This window comes from Hemiscyllium ocellatum, chromosome 4 (genome assembly GCF_020745735.1).
Source record: "Hemiscyllium ocellatum isolate sHemOce1 chromosome 4, sHemOce1.pat.X.cur, whole genome shotgun sequence".
NCBI lineage: Eukaryota > Metazoa > Chordata > Chondrichthyes > Orectolobiformes > Hemiscylliidae > Hemiscyllium > Hemiscyllium ocellatum.
The window spans coordinates 31,320,240-31,341,903 of NC_083404.1; the positions used below are offsets into that span (position 1 = coordinate 31,320,240).

At 40.5% G+C, this 21,664-nt stretch overlaps 1 protein-coding gene across 3 annotated transcripts in view; it reads right to left on the minus strand.

The window, feature by feature from the left end:
* LOC132811908 (transcriptional activator GLI3-like) overlaps positions 1-21,664 on the minus strand; it is a 381,995-nt gene that overhangs the window by 148,480 nt on the left and 211,851 nt on the right. For 2 of the 3 annotated variants that reach the window (XM_060822859.1, XM_060822860.1), the window contains one exon: positions 412-517. In XM_060822859.1, coding sequence (XP_060678842.1) covers positions 412-517 — 106 coding nt within the window. Of the gene's footprint in view, positions 1-411; positions 518-21,664 lie in introns of those variants that run through there. The other variant, XM_060822861.1, reaches the window with a different exon arrangement.

The following is a 21,664-nucleotide window of genomic DNA, read 5'->3' on the forward strand; positions in this document are numbered from 1 at the left end:
TGGTGGCTAAGAAACACAATGCCACACTATTTTCTATGTCTTAATGCTGAATCTCTTGGCAAGTTACAGCAAAGTTTCTGGAGGAGCCAAGAAACTGGATGGTAATTTTTTGCTTTTCACCTTACAAAAATGTTGGCACTACAAGTATTGTCTGATTTATTCCTCAGAAGCTGTATATGTTAATCTGAGATTAACGTTATTTTTAATGGGAAGATCCAAGCTGTTGTTTGGATATAAAATATAAGTTAAACTGAACCCTAATACTTCATGAAAATTTGGTTTAAAGTCACTGGCTATGGTAACATTTGTTTTTCAAACATCATCATTATGGTCAGAGAAAAAACATTTGATCATATAAACATCTCAAGTTTTACTTAAGAGTCATCCAAGGCATTGATGGATCATACTCACATGTGCACTGGAGCGAGAGGTGATGGGTCATAATGGTAACGCCCCTCATGGTGTCTGGCATCAATTGGAACAGGCGGGTGAAAAGATGGGAAAAGTGGGTGTGGAGCTGCAAAATAAGAGACAAGAAAGTTACAGGCATATCTCAAAGAACACATACTTATTGTACTGAATCTTAGGGTTAAATTAATTGATAGTTAATTGTTAACAAGTCAACAATTCATTTAGTCCAAGTGTTTTTGAAGAAGGTCAACATTGGTTTGTATTAAATCTGTACCACTGCCACTGAGCCACCTTATATCAGTTCAGTTTAAGGGCATCGGCTTTGATTTAATGGTAGCAATCTCACCTCAGTGTCAGAATGTGAATTCAAATCCTACTCCAGGGACCTGATACCATAAGATCACAAGAAATGGGAACATGATTAGGCTTCAGACCCTTGAGCCTGATCCGCTATTCAATCGGATCATGGCTAGTCCAACACTCCTCACATCCACTTTCCTGTCCTTTCTCCGTAACTCTGGATCCCCCACTGATCAAGAATTTATCTCAGTCTTGAAGAAATACACAAGGATTCTGTCCTCACAGTTCTCTGTGGCAAGGAGTTCTAAAGATTCACAATGCTCTTAGGGAATAAATGCCCCCTCATCTCAGTCTTAAAACAGTGCTCCTTTATTCTGAGTCCTCTGACCCAACCGGTTTAACTTTTGCTCTTACGACAATCCCTCCAACCCAAGGTTCATCCTAGTGAACCTTCTCTGAACTTCCTTCAATGAAAATAATTTTTTTTAACTAAGGGAGTCAAGGCTGCTCACAGTACTCTTGTTATGGCCTCACCAGTATCTTGTACAGTTGCAGTAAGACTTCTCTGCTCTTATACCCAAAACTCCTTGAAATAAAGGCCAACATTCCATTAGCCTCCCTGATTACCTGCTGTACCTGTGTGCTAGCTTTCTGTATTTCGTGCACAAGTAGTCCAGGTCCCATTCTTTTGTTCTCCCTTCCAGGAAATCATACAGTGCAGAGGAGGCCTTTCAGTCCATCAAACTTGTAGTGCCAAAAATATACTATGACCTACATGATCTGACTTACCCCTAGACCCAAAGCCTTGCATGTTACGACAATTCAAGTGCTCAACCAAGTACTTTTTAATGTGTGTGAGGTTTCCCACCTCAACTACTCCCCAGGCAGTGCATTCCAGAACCCCACCACCCTCTACATGAAAATGTTATTCCGCAAATCCCCTCTAAACCTCCTGCATTTCACTTCAAAGTTATGCCCCCTTGTTATTGACCCTTCAGCTAAGGAAGATAGCTTCTTTCTATTCAACTTATCCATGGCTGCCGTAACCTTGTACATCGCTGAATGGTACCCTGTCAACCATCTTTGTTCCAAAGAAAACAACCTGAGATTATCCAGTCTCTCTTCATAGCTAAAATGCTCCATCCTGGTAAACATCCTGGTGAATCTCCTTCTCACTGCCTCCAGTGCAATCACACCCTTCCGATATTGCGGTGACCAGAACTACACACAGTACCCCAGCTGTGGCCTAACCAAAGTTCTGTACAGCTCCATGACTTCCCTGCTCTTACAATCTATATTGCAAGATCAGAAGTCACACAACACCATGTTATAGACCAACACGTTTATTTGAAATCACAAGCTTTCGGAGCGCTGCCCCCTTCATCAGGTGACGTGATAGAGGCATAGAAATCAATGGGCAAACAGGTCAAAAGATAAAATAAATGCTGTGAGTAGAGTGTCAACAGGCCAAATAAAAGGTCTCTGCAGGTGACCAAGAGTGTATGAATAATGTGTCAACAGCTGAATAACAAGTGAAAGGATGACCTTTAAGCCAATTAAATGAGGCAGAGAGATAATTACAAAAAATTAAAAATAAGGTGGTGCTGAAGACAAATCCAAATTACTGGAATAACATGATAGGTATCACAGCTGCATGCCAAGGGGTCTAACCAAAGTAATAAGTAATCCAAAATGTACAAACCAATTAAGGTAGAGAGATCATAAAAATTCATCAAGATGATGGTGTCGAAACAGGACAGTAAGGAAGATTGTACAGATACAGAACAGTGTGGTGGGGTCAAATGGAGCACGGCATGAACTTGAGCTCACTGTTGAGGTTGTCTTCATGGGTTCAGGACTTGGCTATCCATTTTTGCTGATAAACAAAATAAAATGAAGCAAGGAAAGCAGACTAATAGCAGAAGTCTGCAGACCAACCAAGGATCAGTGGCTTCAGGACAGTTGGGAGCAAACTGAAGGAGGAAGATGATGAAGAGGCAGGATGGAAAAAAAAAGGTTAAATGCTCAGGTGGCAATTATAATTCACAGACTGAAAAACCACCAAGCCCATAGTAGACTCAGCCTCAGCAGGAAGGTTGAACTGGTGGAAAAATTGAGAGACCTCAAGGACAACTGGTAGATCCAATACAAGATTAGGAACCAGGAGGAACAATAAAGGTAAGGAAAGGCAAAGTGGAGAATCAGATTCCTGAAGAAGAGCTCATGCCTGAAACATCGATTCTCATCCGCCTTGGATGCTGCCTGACCTGCTGCGCTTTTCCAACAACACATTTTCAGCTCTAAACTGTTGTGGAACCAATATACAAATAGTGAACTTGATCAGCTTTTGGACTTAAAAATAATTCTGGGGAATTTATATCCATCAATAAAATGTGATTTAAACAGCTCTCAACAACTGTAACAAACCTTCAGTAAACTCAAACATGGAGCCATCAAATGATAAAACAACAAGACGTTCACTCAGTGCTGCCCAGCAATTTGCTGAAGAAGGGAGGCAAGAGGTAAGTGTGCTTCTCTCCCCAGATGATCACTCCTGTTAGCTTGTGGTCACTTCTGTAACTTTGTGGCATCACTTAAGGATTTTTTGAGGTAGTTTGCTTCCAACACTCCATTCTCTTTGCTTTGTCTTGGGCCTATCTGGTGATAAATGCTACAGGATACACCAACACAGAATGCGTACAGAAGAGGTACAATGATTAGATAACAAGCAAGTTTATTGCATGACACCAATAAGTACAACCACATTTGGTCAGGAGTCATTACCAGAATCTTTGAGATACATTTGTTCCCTCCGAAAGCTAGCGTTGAAATTCTTGAATAAACTCACAGACTCTGGATGACATCAGTGGAATTGTTGGAGCCAAAATAATATAAGCATTCGTTCACCTCTGAAGACCCAGAAGCTTATTAAACAGTAATATTCCTGTGTTTCCCTCGCACAATCACAAAGTTTTCTCACTCATTCTCTCTACCCTACGTGTAATCATTGGAGCAACGACTCATTTCACCTCAAAGTGTCCTGCAGGAAAAAGATGGACCCTGTATGCAAAATTACAAAAGGCCTGGAATTCTGCTTCAGTCAAAATTCCATTCTCTCAAGATGATTCACCAAAATGATCAACTCACTGTATATACAATACTAGTTTACAATATTGCTAAAAAGAAGTATGCAATATATACAGAACTTTCAACATCAGTAGTTGGGACGTGAAAAATCTGTTAAATGAATGCCTTGGAAAAGAAACCATCCAAAGGCAAGCTGGAACACATATACAAGCACTTTAACTGTCACAAATGGAACAAAACCAATGAATTTCATTACCATCAGAACTCAACTATAAATAAATGAACTCAGCTCCTTGAGCAATTGTTTATTTCTGCCCCGTTTTCCACAGAGCAGCTTTGAGTCACAAAACCGACAGTCCATCATACTACCTAGTCTGCTTGGGACAAATCCTTATGGCTGGAAGCGACCTGCATGACTAGATCCAGCATAATTATCCATCTCGTGACTTATTATTCACACATGAACAATACATCTGGAGAACATCATAACTCAAGTGTCTGTGTAATAAGTTACTGTACTGTTACCATCTTCCGTTGCAGCCTTTGACAAAATGCCACATGATGACTTTTCCAAAGTCAGGCTAAAACTGCTGAAGCAGAACAAAATGCCACTAAACCTCCATACCTGCTATTTATCATACAATTTCCTGACTGATGGTTTCACAAACCAGCTGCTAAGTGCTGTGTACTCTACTGTCAGGAAACTAACATGCTAAATGGAAGACAGCGAGAGTAATGGGGAGAAGCAGTGGAATCAATTTTACTCTGGGAATTAGTTTTTCTCAGAATTTTAATGCTAACAGGACTCGAATGCACATCAAATCAGATGGTTGTTGCTGCTAAATGTGATATATGCATGTATCAAAAAGGGATTTTATCATATCTGAGCACCTATAAAATTGTCCAGTTGAGTGAAATAATATTAGCATTAAGCCAGGGGTGTCTTTTTGCCTTTGTGGGTCTCTTAGCTATCTGTGATTCAGTCTCAAGGTCACACTCAAATTTCTTACATTACAAATTGACTAACTTCCAAAAGTGCTTCATTAGCTGAAAAGCACTTTGGGATGTCCTGAGATTGTGAAAGGGGCTATAAAATCGTAAGGCTTTTCTCAGATCTCAAGTTAAGGAACGGGTTTTGGTTTTGATTCAGTGGTAGTGTCCTTGCTTCTAAATCAGAAGTCCCACAGCAAAACACATTATCTGGGCTGACATTAGTCCAGTGCTGAGGGTTTGCTACATTGTCAGAGGTTCGAATTTTGTGATGACGGTCCTGTTGATGATAACCATCTGTCCTGTTAATTCAATCTAAAGCTTTCCACAGAACCGTTTGAAAAAGAGCGAGGTGTACTCTCAGTGTCCTGGGCAATGCTTGAGTCAGGGAGAATCCCAGAGGACTGGGAAATCGCTAAGGTGATACCCTTGTTCAAAACAGGAATAAGGCAAAAAACCGAAAACTACAGGCCTATGGGTTTAACCTCAGTCATGGGTAAGATTTTGAAGTCCATTGTGAAGGGTGAGATTTCTGAATACTTGGAAGTGTATGGTAAATATAGGGCAAAGTCAGCATGGTTTCATCAAGGGGGGGGATAATGCCTAACAAATCTACTAGAATTCTTTGAGGAAGTAACAAACAGGTTAGACCTAGGAGAGCCAATGGATGTTATCTAGCCTGACTTCAAGGAAGCCTTTGACAGGGTGCCGCACAGGAGGCTGCTGAGTAAGTTAAGGACCCATGGTGTTAGAGGCAAGGTGTTAGTATGGATAGAAACTTGGCTGTCTGGCAAAAGGCAGAAAGTGGGGATCAAAGGGTTCTTCACAGGATGGCAACCAGTGACAAGTGGTGTTCCATAAGTGGTGACATTCCTGATGAAGAGCTTATGCTCGAAACATCAACTCTCCTGCTCCTCAGATGCTTCTAACCAGCTGTGCTTTTCCAGCACCATACTCTTTTATGTGTTCCACAAGGGTCAGTGTTGGGACCATAATATTTTACTTTATACATTAATGATCTAGGTGACGGAACTGAGGGCATTCTGGCTAAGTTTGCAAACGATACAAAGATAGATAGAAGGACAGGTAGTATTGAGGAGGTGGGGAGGACAGGTAGTATTGAGGAGGTGCAGAAGGATTGGGACAGGTTAGAAGAGTGGGCAAAGAAGTAGCAGATGGAGTACAATGTGGGAAAGTATGAGGTCATACACTTTTGATAAGAAGAATTGAAGCATGGACTATTTTCTAAATGGGGAGAAAATTCAGAAGTCTGAAGTGCAAAGAGCCCTGGGAGTTCAAGTCCAGGATTCTCTCAAAGTAAACTTGCAGGTTGAGATAATAGTTAAGGCAAATGCAATGTTGGCAATTATTTTGAGAGGACTTGAATATAAAAGCAGGGATGTGTTTCTGAGGTTCCACATTTGAAGTATTGTGTGCAGTTATGGGCCCCATATCTCAGAAAGGATATACTGGCCCTGGAGCAGGTTCAGAGAAGGTTCACAAGAATGGTCCCAGGAATGAAATGCTTAACATATGAGGAACATCTGAAGTCTCTGGGTCTATAATCGATGGAGTTTAGAAGGATGAGTGAAGATCCAATTGAAACTTACAGAATACTGAATGGACTGAATAGAGTGGATGTTGGGAAAATGTTTCCATTGATAGGAGTGATTAGGACCCCAGGGCACAGGCTTAGAGTAAAGGGAAGACCTTTTAGAATGGAGATAAGGAGAAACTTCTTCAGCAAGAGAGTGGTGAATCTATGGAATTCATTGTCACAGAAGGGTGTGGAGGCCAGGTCATTGAATATTTTTAAGGCTGAGATAGATAGATTCCTGATTGTCAAGGGAATCAAGGCTTATGGGGAGAAAATGGGAGAATGGGGTTGAGAAACTTATCAGCCATGATTGACTGGCAAAGCAGGCTTGATGGGCTGAATGGCCTAATTTCTGCTCATGTCTTATGGTCTATTCCTCAAACATCAATCTTAGAAGAGCAGGTTTGGTCCTAACTCACTTATTTGCTATGCCCAAATTCACTGTTGCATTTCTTACAACAGTGTCTGAGATCGTGGAAGCTGCTGAGTACAGGTATATTTTTCATGAAATAGACTTGTGTGCGGGATCATTGGAGAAGAATTTCATCACAAAATTGGAGAGTAATCACCCCCTATTCTTTTGACTAATAGCAGGGGGTCAAAGAATTTGAGGACTCCTCTTGAGATTTTTGTGAGATCTACTTGGTCATTCTCACTCCTTTATTATATGAGATTATGAAATAATATAATATCATCTATTGTGCTGATACTTGGTGTAATTAAACTCACAAGAAGCAGAATTAGAAGAGTTCATCAATATCATCAATAATCACTGTTCCTTAAACTTAAAGCCACAACATGAAGGCAAGCATTAATTTTCTAGAAACTACAGTATTTAAATTGGCACAAGACCATAGGAATAAGTTAGCAATGGATGATGTTTATATAAATAAACTGGCATACATCTGGACACAAAAGACAGTGTATTCTTTTGTGAAGAGATTTAAAATTGCTCTTTCCTTTTTGCAACCCCTCAATGTCCTCTGCAGCCCATCTGCTCACAATGCAGCACACATCTCCTCCGTATGAAGCTTCTGGCCTCCTTTTGGAGACCATTTCCCATCCGCACACCCCTCACAACTTTTGTTTCCTCTCTTTCTCCTTGTTCTCCAATTGGTTGCTGGGATTGAATGTTCCTGCCATTTGGATATTTGGTTTTTTTGGTGGGGGGGAAGCGTTGAATTAATTCACTGCGTAATTTGAGCACTAATGAATAAACTACTTATTTAGTAGTGAAAGCAGGATGTTGGCTCTCATTCATGCTTGTATCGAAATTTTTAAAAGCTAATAAAGTGTATTGCTCCCTGTTGGCTCACCCTTAGCTTAGCAGCATGTTGTTGCAAACCTTATGAATCATGTGAACCTGCTCGGTTCCATTTGGTAATGCTATTCCCCGCACAGTTTCAATGGGTAAATTAAGCAGATACTTTAGTACTGTAGTCAGTGAATGCTGTATTGCCAAAGGCACTGTTTTCAAATCAGGGAGTTATATCAAGACCTCACTGCTTCTTCAGGTGAATGGTAAAGACTCAGTGGTGCTGTTGATGAGGAACAGGAAGCGTTATGTATCCTGGTTAACTCCATCCCTCAACCAAAACCACAAAAAGAGATTAATTTATCATTTATTTCAATTGTCCCTTCCTAATAACATTGTGGGTATAACTACCCCTAATGCACTGCAGCAGTTCAAGAAGGCAACTCACCAGCACCTGCTCAGGGCAATTAGGGATCGACAATAAACACTGGCCCAGCCAGCCATGTTCACATACAGTAATAGAGTCATTGAGATGTACAGCACGGAAACAGACCCTTCGGTCCAACTCGTCCATGCCGACCAGATATTCCGTCTCGTGAGCATTAATACAAATTGCTACTTGTGAAACCTCACGATGTAGAATTAGATTTTGTGGTTACCCATATAACAGTAACACCTAGGAAGTAATTCATTGCTTTTGAAGAGCTTTTGGACATATTGAGGAATATTAAATTGCAAGATGGTTGCAAATTCCCTCTTTATTGGGCTATATGACCAGAAACAATTCCCTGAACTTTCTAACCATAAGTACTTGCATTGCAATTTCAGAATAGCAAAAATGGTTAATGCGCATCTCCTCTCCTTCTTCTGCCTCTGCCCTAGACTCAATTTCTTGCTTTGTAGAAATCTTGTTAAAGTGTTTATTTAGAGAGAAAATGAGCAGAGTTAAAAAGTAAACAGTTGCAAGAGCAGAAAAAGCATTATTAGAACACCCTTCCTTCCTCCCTTCCTCAAATGGACATTCCTTTCCCCAATAGGGAATAGCAAATCTCACCATCTCATTTTACATGAAATGTTCAAGAAATCGCAAAATCAATGTCTCAGGGATATTTGGATTAAGACCGCACTTTCAAAGGCAGTGATATTATTTTATACTACAATAAACATCTTTATATTCTATCACTCATCTAATATTGCCAAATGTTTGTCAGCTCTAAATGGTTAGGATTATAGGAAAGGTTATTACATATGAGTGAATGATTTTATTGTTACTTGTATTTTACAGTTGGAAAAAATGCAGTGAAAAGCTTTTCATCTGTTACCATGATCCGGTACCATTTTGAATAGTTTTAAGAATAAGAAGACAAAAGAAAGATATAGAGTCTATCAATCTTGAGCCATCTCATCGTTAACGATGCCTGTGTTGCCATGTCTCCTCATTCCTTGCCACTATCTACACCGGACCCAACCAACGTTGAAGTAGCCACTCTTCAGGTGACATCTTTCACGACTGGGCCGATTCTCTTCTGCCACTACCTCGCTGTTGCCTGCAGTGGACCGACCAATGTTAAATTCACATCTCTTGCTGCTGGGCCCACCTCACTGATGTCGCTGTGATGCCCTTCCGCCACCGCTTTGCCCCCGCCAGTGCTAGACTCAACCAACAACAAAATCACTGATCATCAGGTACCATCTTTCGCTGTTGGGCCTCCGCCAAATTAGCAGTTGCCAATTCCAATGCCAGGCCCTGTGCTCACCCGGTAAAGTAAGTAGGGTTTCACTTGCTGCCACCATAGGTCCAATTTAGAAGTTCTAAACCACTTCACAGATGTGTTATCAAGTAACAGCTTTAGCACAGAGCCACCTTCCAGGCAGATGACCTAGAAGTGTTACAAAGAGATAGGTTTGAAGAAGCATCTTAAAAGGAGAAAATACAGAGTGACAGCAAGATTTAAGGAAGGAATTCCAAAGGTTACGTGCAAATGATGGAGCAAGAAAAATCAGGGATACACAAGAGGTCAGTACTTGAGCAGTACAATGGTCTTAGAAGGGTTTATATGGTTATAGAAGGGTGATGTCATTAATAGATTGGAAAACAAGAGCACATTTTCTAACATCAGTTAGCTGAATTGGCTGGTTGCTGTTTTGTGAAGCTGACTGGCACCAACAGAAAGGATTTAATTCCTGTACTGGCTGAGGTTACAATGAAGGTCCTGCCTTTTCAATCTTACCCCTCACCTGAAGCATGGTAACCCTAAAGTTAAACTCACCACTTGATGTCTCTCTCTAAAGAGTCCATTGAGACTATGAGAACTTCACTCTTATATCTAGGACCAGCCTGCACTACCGCTGCTGTTTGACTATCTTTCCCATCATTGGATTTGGAGAATTTTACTAAGGCACCACTGGAGACTGCTTGCCTGGAACAACAAAATACTTGGCGCAGGTTATCTAAGTCTCTACAAATATAGGAGCACAATGATCATGGCTGCCTGGTAAACCATCAAATCCTTGTCCTCAAGTACTCTTTTCCTCCCCAGTCAGTTAAAAGCGGAGTTGCCTCATTCAAGATGGTGATGAATTAAGTTACCTATGTCTGCTTTCACCAACAAGAAGCTCCCAAGTTGCAGAAATAGAACATAGAACATAGAAGGATACAGCGCAGTACAGGCCCTTCGGCCCTCGATGTTGCGCCGACCGAGTCCTACCTAACCTATACTAGCCCAATAACTTCCAAATGCCTATCCAATGCCCGCTTAAATGAACATAAAGAAGGAGAGTTCACCACTGATACGGGCAGGGCATTCCATGAACTCACAACCCGCTGTGTGAAGAATCTACCCCTAACATCTGTCCTATACCTACCACCCCTTAATTTAAAGCTATGTCCCCTAGTAACACCTGACTCCATTAGCGGTAAAAGGTTCTTAGTATCTACCCTATCTAAACCCCTAATCATCTTATACACTTCTATCAGATCTCCCCTAAACCTTCTCTTCTCCAATGAGAACAGCCCCAAGTGCCTCAGCCTTTCCTCATAAGATTTTCCTACCATTCCAGGCAACATCCTGGTAAACCTCCTCTGCACTCGTTCTAAAGCTTCCACATCCTTCCTATAGTATGGCGACCAAAACTGCACACAATACTCCAGATGAGGCCTCACCAGAGTCTTATACAACTGCAACATGACCTCAGGACTCCGGAACTCAATTCCTCTGCCAATAAAGCCCAGTACACCATATGCCTTCCTCACAGCACTATTTACCTGGGTGGCAACTTTCAGAGATCTGTGTACATAGACACCAAGATCCCTCTGCTCATCCACACTACCAAGTAGCCTACCATTAGCCCAGTAATCCATCATCTTGTTATTCCTACCAAAGTGAACGACTTCGCACTTAGCTACATTGAATTCCATTTGCCACATTTCCGCCCAGCTCTGCAACTTATCTATATCCCGCTGTAACCTACCACTTCCTTCCTCACTATCCACAACTCCACCGACTTTCGTGTCATCCGCAAACTTGCTTACCCAGCTTTCAAGTCCTTCCTCTAGATCATTTATAAAGATAACAAAAAGCAATGGTCCCAAAACAGATCCTTGTGGTACACCGCTAGTAACTGCGCTCCAAGATGAACATAATCCATCAACTACTACCCTCTGTCTCCTTCCAGCCAGCCAATTCCTAATCCAAACCTCTAATGTATCCTCAATGCCATACCTCCGATGTTTTAGCATTAGCCTACCATGGGGAACCTTATCGAACGCCTTACTAAAATCCATATACACAACATCTACTGCTTTACCCTCATCCACTTCCATAGTCACCTTCTCAAAGAACTCAATAAGGTTTGTGAGGCACGACCTGCCCTTCACAAAACCATGCTGGCTACCCCTGATCACGTTATTCCTACCCAGATGTTCATAAATCTTATCCCTTACCATTCTCTCTAAGACTTTGCCCACCACTGAAGTCAGACTCACTGGCCTATAGTTACTAGGGCTATCCCTACTCCCTTTCTTGAACAATGGGACCACATTCGCTATCCTCCAGTCCTCTGGTACTATTCCCGTTGACAATGATGACATAAAAATCCAGGCCAATGGCTCTGCTATCTCCTCCCTAGCTTCCCATAGGATCCTGGGGTAAATGCCATCAGGCCCAGGAGACTTATCTATATTCATCCTTTCCAATATTCCCAAAACCTCTTCCCTGCATATTTCCAGGGAAATAGTTTGTATATTCCAGAATCTCAGCACTGATCTTTACTGATGGGATGAGGTTTCTGCTGTGCGAGCTTGTTGGAAGAGGATCTTAATTTTCTAAGTATTTATTAAAAGCCCAAAATCTTCCTATACTTTGGAAAATGAGTCGATAATTTTTTAGTTTTATTTTTCAGTTTTCTCAGTTTTTTGATAAGTGAACATATAAGCATGTCTGTGTGCTGGAGCTCAATGGCTGCAGTTGGAGTGATTTTGATTTTAGAAAAGGAAAAGCACTAGAATATAAAATCTCATCCAACACTTCTAACGCTGTGGTATTCTCTCAGCACTGCCAACCTGGAGTGCTACCACTGAATTAAAATTGAGACATTTCCTTGTTTTGAGCTTCCATGGTTTAACATATTGACGTTGCATGATTGCCAGCAATAAATGAAATTTTACCACTAAAGCTTATTCACGTTTGAATGCCTCTTGGATTAAATAATTGAAGCTGAGAGGATTAACAAATTCAGTTCTTGAGACAGAAACACGTTGTGTTAAAGTCCATGTTCTCAAGATCCACAATACTCATTTGTCACACAAAGATGATAAAACATGGCCTGGCATGTTGATTGCCAAATGCCAGATTCCAATGCATGTAGCACATTCACTGTCTAACCAAAGCAACAATATTTGTTCCTCGATTTTAGTCAGGTACAGAAGTGAAACACATCAGGTAGTGAAGGGAAGCTAGTTTACTTCCTATATTTTACTTCATAATATAAGAAGAGTATTGTCGATATGTGTATCTCATCTACATCCCCTTCCCTTTCAAACAATATCAAACCACAGCCGCAATTTTCTAATGTCTATTTAGCTCAGAGTATTACACATGAATTTTGAGAAACAAATTTTCTTGTAATTGATGGTTACGAACTATTTGCTATGATAGTTTCTGTCTCTTCTTTTGTTGCACCTGTCCTCCAGTGGCCTCTATCCGATGTTTCATTAATAAGTTCCACGCTCATTTCAGAAGGTGTATTTTGCTCCAGTCAGCTTCACCCAAGTAAAAGGATCTCCAGCAGGTGAAAAATTAATTTGGACACAGAAAAATTAAAATCCTACTCGAGTATCAGACAGTTCTCAGAATATTCTTCCAGTTCTATTCCAAGTACGTGTCTACAACATGCAATTGACCTGAATCAGAAACAGAATATCTCCTGCCCAAAACATACAGAAGTGGTTATTCATCAGTGTCCTTCAATGAAGGAAGTAAATTCAGTTTAAATGTATGTCCTCACTGTACAAATTATGCAACATTCTAAGTTAGTCAAAATACACAAGCTCTAAAAAGTCAACTTGTCTTTAATTAAAATACTTTCCCCTCCCAGCATGTTACAACTTTCACACTTACCCTTATTCCACAGTCAGGCATACTAAGTGTCGAAGAAAGGCTGGCGTGTAATATTTTATTGCAGGAAAGAGAAACTAATGCTGGAAACCATCAACCAACATGTTGTGACACAGTCAGAAAGGATTCATTGTAACCTAAAATGAACAGCGACTTGAGTAGAATTTGGGAGTTGGAAGGGGATGAAATATGAACTTCCCTTTTCACCACAGGGCTAAGTTATAACTGAGATTTGAAATCTCACTCAAATGTTTTTAAGTAGGGCTAACAAAACCAGAATTTTGAGGTCTGACTTGTGGTTTGTTTAATTTTAGTCAAATTTAAACAGGTCAAAAAACCAATTTAAACCAGAAGGTTACCCCCCTCCACCATTACCCATATTTCACTGCAAATATTTGTAGCTACATCCACAGTAGACAGAAAATTCCTTAACTCAACTGCTCACTCAGACAAATTAAGCTGACATCTTATCCATACAGTTATCCTGAAGATGGTTTCCAGCTGCATAATATTCCTGAACTGATCTCTTCCTGGCATTTGGCTGAACAAGTGCTCCTAGCTCAACATTTAAACTTCTCACCTAACTGCAGCTTCCTTCTGCAATAAGTAAACTAACCTAGCCCAAACATCAATGAATTTTCATGTGAAACCTAAAGTTCTTGGAACTATCAATTTTACCCACACTTGCAGTTAACCTCAATCAAATGCATCATTGTATTCAATCGCCTCCTTCCTCATCAATCTGCCATAGCAAATCATCTCTTTCAGTGATGAAAATAGACAAAGTGAAGATGGGGGAGGTGAGAAAGTACATTTAGATACTGAGGGTTTAATGGATTCAATAGTACAGATTTGCAAAGGACGCTGGTGCAATCCAACTTTCATTCATAAGTTTCAGAGTTTTGGTTTTCAGTGCAAACAGTGTTATCTAATTTCCCATCAAATTCATCCACTGACATAGGATTGTGATTTTAAAAGCATGTGTGAATTTTTTAAAAAAACAGCTTTTAAAAAATAAATAAATACTCGCTGTAGTAAACCTGCCCTAGCACTAGACTTTCAATCACAATCTTGTGAACAACAAGGTCAAATTTACAACATGAACAATAATCCAACTTTTTTGAAAATCAATCAGCTTTTTCAGGCAGGTTGAATGCACTAGAGGAATGTTCTGAATTTTGAAATATGGATTTGTGCTTTCAATTAATCTCATGCTGAATCCCAGTTCTGCGATAAACCATGAATATTCCAGTATTGACAGGACATCAAGTAATTTCCATAGGATATGACAAAAATGAAATGGGCAAGGAAAAACAAGGAGAATTGTAAACGTGTGGGAAAGGGGACGATAAGGGAGAAAGATGGGAAATAAAGTTCAGCCAAAGTTTAACTTTTAAGATGCAAAAATCTCAAAAAAAATCATCATACATTTTTATGGAAAAGAAACATTTTTCCCCTTCCTGAGTCCCCGTTTCCAGGCTAAAACATATTGAGTGTAGACAAGACTTCTCTTCTTGTTTAAATTGACAAGTTCCCCAACCAAGGATTATTGACAGAGTATCTGGGAAAATACTTGAATTGATCGCTACACTCTTCCTGTGGAGGGTGTTTAGGATTATCTGTATTTTCTTTTTATATTATGTAAAACACCACATCTGTTTGCTATGACAATTTTTCCTCTTTATATTCGAAATTACCAAACTCTTAATATTTGATGGACCAAGAGTACAACTTACACTTCCTAATGTAATGCCTACATGCTTATATTGAAGTAACATTTCCCTATATAAAGGATTTTTATGACTGGCATTTACAACACATCATAATGTTTGAGAGCTCATTAATACAGCATGAATTTCTCTCCACCACACCCATTTCATAAATCAACCCAGTCCATATTTTCCCACAGTTTGCTGAGAAAGTCAGAATTTCCACAAACCACAACTTTGATAAATTGCAATAGCAGAGTTAATGGAAGTTTCAGAACAAAAAAATGGAGGCACCAGTTTCAGTTAAAAGCTGTAAGATTTTCATTATAAGATTTTGTGGTAAAAGCAGCATGAAGAAATGTTTCCAGTGCAAAGTTACTGATACCCAAATTATATACTGCACAGAACCATAATTGGTGAATTAATAGGGCAATTTACAAAAATGTGCACCCAGTAATGCTCCCAGCAAACAAGGTTTCCCATAAAAAGCTCACACAACACCAGGTTGCAGTCCAATAGGTTTATTTGGAAGCAGTAGTTTTCGGTGCGCTACCCCATCAGCACCTGATGAAGGAGCAGTGCTCTGAAAGCTAGTGCTTCTTAATAAACCTGTTGGACTATAACCTGGTCTTGTGTAATTTTTAACTTTGTACATTGCAGTTCAATACCAGCACCTCCAAATCATAAGAAGCTCAGTTTCTTAACTCTGACCCTGTTAGATATAAGGTATCTTATATTACATGGAAATCTCTACAAAATTCTGCCAACAGAACAGAACCAGTTGTTCCTCAAAAAAACAGATCTTAGATTGATAGTGCGAAATTCTAACATGGGAACCATGATGGGATCATTGCAAAATTCCATTTTACAGGATGAGATAAAAGCATCAAAATAAAATAAAACAGCACAAGGCATCAGTTAGTTCTGTCAAGATTCTTGCCACGCAGCTTCCTATTAGAAAAAGCTCAGTTATTGCCAAGAAACAGACTTTGAATTATTTGCATTGTTCCCTGAATCCTTATCGCAAAGGAGCATTCAAGTGAAACTGTTCCTTCTAAGTTTACAGACTTGATAGCTAAGGTTTATTTGAACAATCCACTGTTTACTTTAGCTGCTGTTTGAATACATTCCATCACTTTTTTCATATATTTAAACAAATGAAGCACTTCAGCAGAAAGGCTAACAGCGTGGTGGCAAAGTGCAACCACTTGAACAGAAAGATACAAAACACAAAGTAAAGGTTGTACTCCATACAAAGTAGCAACAATTGAAGAATAATACTTCAAAAGTCTTCACTTGGACATGCTACACAGCTACTGGTGTGTATTGTGTTACCCTCCAGAGCTAATCTGCATAGCTCAGAAGTTGGGGAGATGATTATCTCAGTCATTCAATGCAAATATTCACTTTCACAGAATCTCACAACAAAACACTCAGGGGATGAAAGGAAAATAAAGCATTTTCTGTCAAGCAAAACAAAAGCCTCATTTACATCCCTGTACGAAGTGACTGGGCTGCAATCCAGTTCAACTATCTGTTGTGATAAGAAGTATTGAAGCTGAACTGTTGAAATGTGGGCTGTGCATATTTACCACTTCAAGACACCATGACATTGATGAGCTAAGTGACATTATAGGGCACATCATCTTTAGACAAACGTATGACTGAGTGATGGTGTATCAGTTTTGCTTGTGGTTAAAGTGAACGCCACAATTCTTCTTTTGACACCTCCAAAGTGTTGGTGTCATCTGTAATCACAAGTCTAGTTTCAATGCAATCACCCCTCATGTGGCTGTTCCTTTGTCCTGGTTACAGTCAAGTTGTACCAAACACACTGTGACCTCTTATTCAAATTAGACTTAATCAGAAGTCACACAACACCAGGTTATAGTCTAATAGGTTTATTTGAAACCACAAGTTTTCAAAGTGCAGCCCCTTCATCAGGTGAAGTGAGAGAGCAGACCACACAAACACAGAATTTATGGCAGAAAGATCAAAAGATCATACACTGATGTGAGTGGAGTGTCAAATAATAGGTGTCTGGAGGTGACCAAGAGTGTCAGATGGTGTGAGTAAAGTGAAAAATCACAAAACACCAGGTTATAGTCCAACAGGTTTATTTGGGAGCACTAGCTTTCAGAGCGCTGCTCCTTCACCACAACCACCTGATGTAGGAGCAACGCTCTGAAAGCTAGTGCTCCCAAATAAACCTGTTGGACTATAACCTGGCGTTGTGTGATTTTTTTTACTTTGTACAGCCCAATCCAACAACAGCATCTCCAAATCATGAGTAAAGTGAGGAAGCATTTAGCCTCCATTCTTCATGTAAGCATCCTTCAAGGTGGACTTGGAGATACACAACAACACAGAACTTCCAAGCAGAAACTGATAGCCAAGTTCATAACCTTGACAAATTATAATCCCTTTACCTGTATTATACAGTTTTGGATTACTTGTTATTTTGGTTAGACCTTTGGGATGCGACTCATACCTATCATGTTACTCCAGTCATAGAGCCATAGAGACAGACATCACGGAAACAGATCCTTCAATCCAACTGGTTCATGCCGACCAGATACACGGTGGCACAGTGGCTAGCACTGCTGCCTCACAGCGCCAGGGACCTGGGTTCAATTCCCGCCTCAGGTGACTGACTGTGTGGAGTTTGCATGTTCTCCCTGTGTCTGCGTGGGTTTCCTCTGAGTGCTCCGGTTTCTTCCCACAGTCCAAAGATGTGCGGGTCAGGTGAAATGGCCATGCTAAATTGCCCGTAGTGTTAGGTAAGGGGTAAATGTAGGGGTAGGGGTATGGGTGGGTTGCGCTTTGGCGGGTCGGTGTGGACTTGTTGGGCCTGTTTCCACACTGTAAGTAATCTAACCTAATCTAAATATCCCAACTAATCTAATCCCACTTGCCAGCATCCAGCCCATATCCCTCCAAACCCTTTCAATTCATATACCCATCCAAATGCCTCTTAAATGTTGCAATTGCACCAGCCTCCACCACTTCCCCTGGCAGCTCATTCCATACACGTACCACCCTCTGCATGAAAATATTGCCCCTTATGTCTCTTTTATATCTTTCCCCTCTCACCCTAAACCTATGCCCTCTAGTTCTGGACTCCACCACCCCAGGGAAAAGACCTGTCTGTTTATCCTATCCATGCCCATGATTTTATAAACCTCTATAAGGTTACCCCTCAGCCTCCGACGCTCCAGGAAAACAGTCCCAAGTCTGTTCAACCTCTCCCTATAGCTCAAATCCTCCAACCCTGGCAACATTCTTGTAAATCTTTTCTGAACCCTTTCAAGCTTCACAACATCCTTCCGATAGGAAGATCGGAATTGCATGCAATATTCCAAAAGTGGCCGAACCAATGCCACAACATGACCTCCCAACTCCTGTACTCAGAAGTCTGACCAATAATGGAAAGCATACCAAACATTTTCTTCACTATCCTATCTACCTGCGACTCGGCTTTCAAGGAGCTATGAACCTGCATTCCAAGGTCTCTGTTCAGCAACACTCCCTAGGACCTTACCATTAAGTGTATAAGTCCTGCTAAGATTTGCTTTCCCAAAATGCAGCACCTCGCATTTATCTAAATTAAACTCCGTCAGTCACTCCTCAGCCCTTTGACCCATCTGATCAACATCCCATTCTAATCTGAGGTAACCTTCTTCGCTGTCCACTCGTCATTTCGTTTCTCTCCAGCACCACCTCATTTTTAATTCTGTGCAATTATCTCGCTACCTCATTTAATAGATTATCGGTAATCCCTTCACTTGTTATTCTGCTGACACTTTACTCACACCGTCTGACACTCTTGGTCACCTGCAGAGTATTATTCGACACTCCACTCACACCAGTTGTATGATCTTTTGATCTCTCTACCTTTAAGTTCTGTGCCTGTGTGCTCTTCTCTCTCACTGCCCCTGATGAAGGGGTAGCACTCTCAAAGCTTGTGATTTCAAACAAACCTGCTGGACTCTAACCTGATGTCATGTGAGTTCTGACTTTGTCGAGCCAAATCCAACACTGGCCCCTCCACATCAAACTAGTCTTAGACTGATGTTCAATTTCCTTCCGATATTAAAGTAATAAAGACACATGCAGCAGTTTTGAATCATCAGAGAGCGCACAGTGCAGGGATAGAGGGGTCTTGTGGTGGAGTAGTAATATCCCTCCTCTGGGCAAGAAGGTAAAATCACTTAGCTTCTCAGTGCTGGATCACCTGAGTAGGCCTTAACCGTTTTTTTAGGGATTCAAAAGTTGCAAGTGTCTGATTGGCTGGCAGCTTTCACTAACCTGGGTGCCAGTATTGAGGCCTGCGACAGGCTAAGAACACACCCATTCTGTCGACTCTTAATGAGCTGATTGATGCACAAACGAATGAGTTATCTCGGCAGTGGGCATGGTGTCTCAATCACAATGTAACATGTTTGCCCCACAGCAGTTGAAAATGGGGTAAAATCATGCCCAATGTAAAAATGCTTTGCTGCATTTGAATACAAATCAAACCTAGATGACATGTTTTATGGAAGAGATTTTGAACTTTGAGCAAAAACATTAATTACACTAAGCTATTTTGTAATTTGCAAAGTAAAGTATCTCACAGGAGAGAGTACGTTCAAGACTTGTAATCAAATGGTTTCAAAAATGAAATCTACTCAGTAATCCCCGAGCAATTAGTTGTGTATTTATTATTATTTGTACAAGTTTTATCACCAGATAACTGTTGACAAAACCTACAGCCACAATCCAACTCTTCAGCTTTTCATTAACCTAAGTCAAAGACTATGTTCATATTTATCAACTTGGCAAGGTTTGTTAATAAAATTTGGCAAATACCCCAGCCGTTTCGTTTCAATGTGGGTCCAGTTTTCTTGTCAATTAGACTTACCTGACTATGGGCTGAATGTTACATTTTATTTGGCAAAGTTGAGTTGCATCGAGATTTTTGGAGGGTTTTACACTGTGAGGCTGAGCTACGTTTCTTGTCATAACTTTGCAAATTCATTTCATTGACTACATACCCTGTCTCTTTGACCTCCTTTACATCTGACTTCTAGTCCATCTTACTAGGCATCAAACATGGAACAACATACCACAAAACAGATATTGGGAATCAACAGGAATCCATTGCAATGGCACCATCTTTAAACGCCTGTTGTGCACCTGGATAAGCACTGTTAGCCCAGAGCCACCCTGCACGGCTGTTGACATCTGCCCTGATTAAGGAAATTGCTGCCCCACTCTGAGGGCAGGATCCTGACAACATCGTGAGAACACAACCTATTTTCGTGATGTTAATTGGGGGAAACATATTGACCAAGACACTGAGCTAATTCTGCTGCTCTTTGTCAAAATAATGTCATGGAGTCATACAGTCATACAGCACAGAAACCCTTTGGCTCAACTCATCCATTCCGAACAGGTTTCCTAAGCTTAATGAGTCCCACTTACCGCATTTGGCCCATAGCCTTCCAAACCTTTCCCATTAATGTATCTGTCCAAATGTCAGTTCACGTTGGAGTGGCAGAGAGATAGAGATTGGGTTCAAATTTTAACCTTTAAATCAGTGATGAAGATATATTTAAATGAGTAAGGAGAAGAGTAAATTGGAGAACCAGAGGGATTTTAGGAGAAGATTCCGGAGCTTAGGACTTAGATACAGCTGCCAATGGTTGATAGATTAAAATCAGGGGCCAGAATTCGAGGTGGGTAACAAGTGGATGCAGGATTTCCTATTTAGGATCATGACCTGCGTGTTGGGTCAAATGTGGATCCTAACTCCACACCACGTCAGGAGGAATGACCCAGCATTGACCTGTGTATAGTTGGCTAGTGAGTGGTCCATGTGTTGCTCACAAGCAGTCTCCAAAATTAGGAAGGCCAACTGGAGGCCCACCAACTCGAGCACATTAGCACCCAACCACATGAGCTGGAGCTGCCCAGGGATTGAAATATAGAGAGAGGAAGAGAGACAGACAGAGACAGATAGAGAGAGGCCTTACAATGAAGCAGCCCTCTGTTGTGTAAATAAAATAAAATCCTGCCCAGAATAGCTTCTTCGAGTTTGAACTGCCAGTAAGAGAAACAGAGTTCCTTTGAAACTTACAACCTTTTGGAAGATAAGAGTGTCATTGAAAACTGCTGTGGAATGTAAAGAGCCTGAGCGATCCAGCCTTTATGGTAGGTGGAAAAAAGAGGAAAAAAGATCAACCCTATTTCGAAATGGGTGTATGTATTACAATAAATTCCTGTTTTATGATGTTGAATTGCTATCAGATCATGCACTAAATACGCATTACTAAGAGACTCAAGTGCTAAAAACTGCCTTTACTACAATGTCGAATTTGAACTAGTATGTGACATATACATGAATTTTATGAATAATGTATACTTTTTTGCAAAAAGAACTATACATACAGTTGTAGCTATATCATTAATTATGTTGGGAACTTGAAGTTTTCAAAAGATACAAGGATCACGGGCACTGTCACCACAGCGTCTAAAGGCCTGAAGAATTAAATGTTTCTGAGCAGAGCAATACAAAATTTACAAACCAATTTACATAAACACAGAATAAATGAAACACATTATCACTAATTCTAAGTCATTAGGAATTTTGTTTAGAATCAAAAGGGACAAATGCATGATTAATACCACAAAGAAAACTCACCATCCTCCTTTGCAA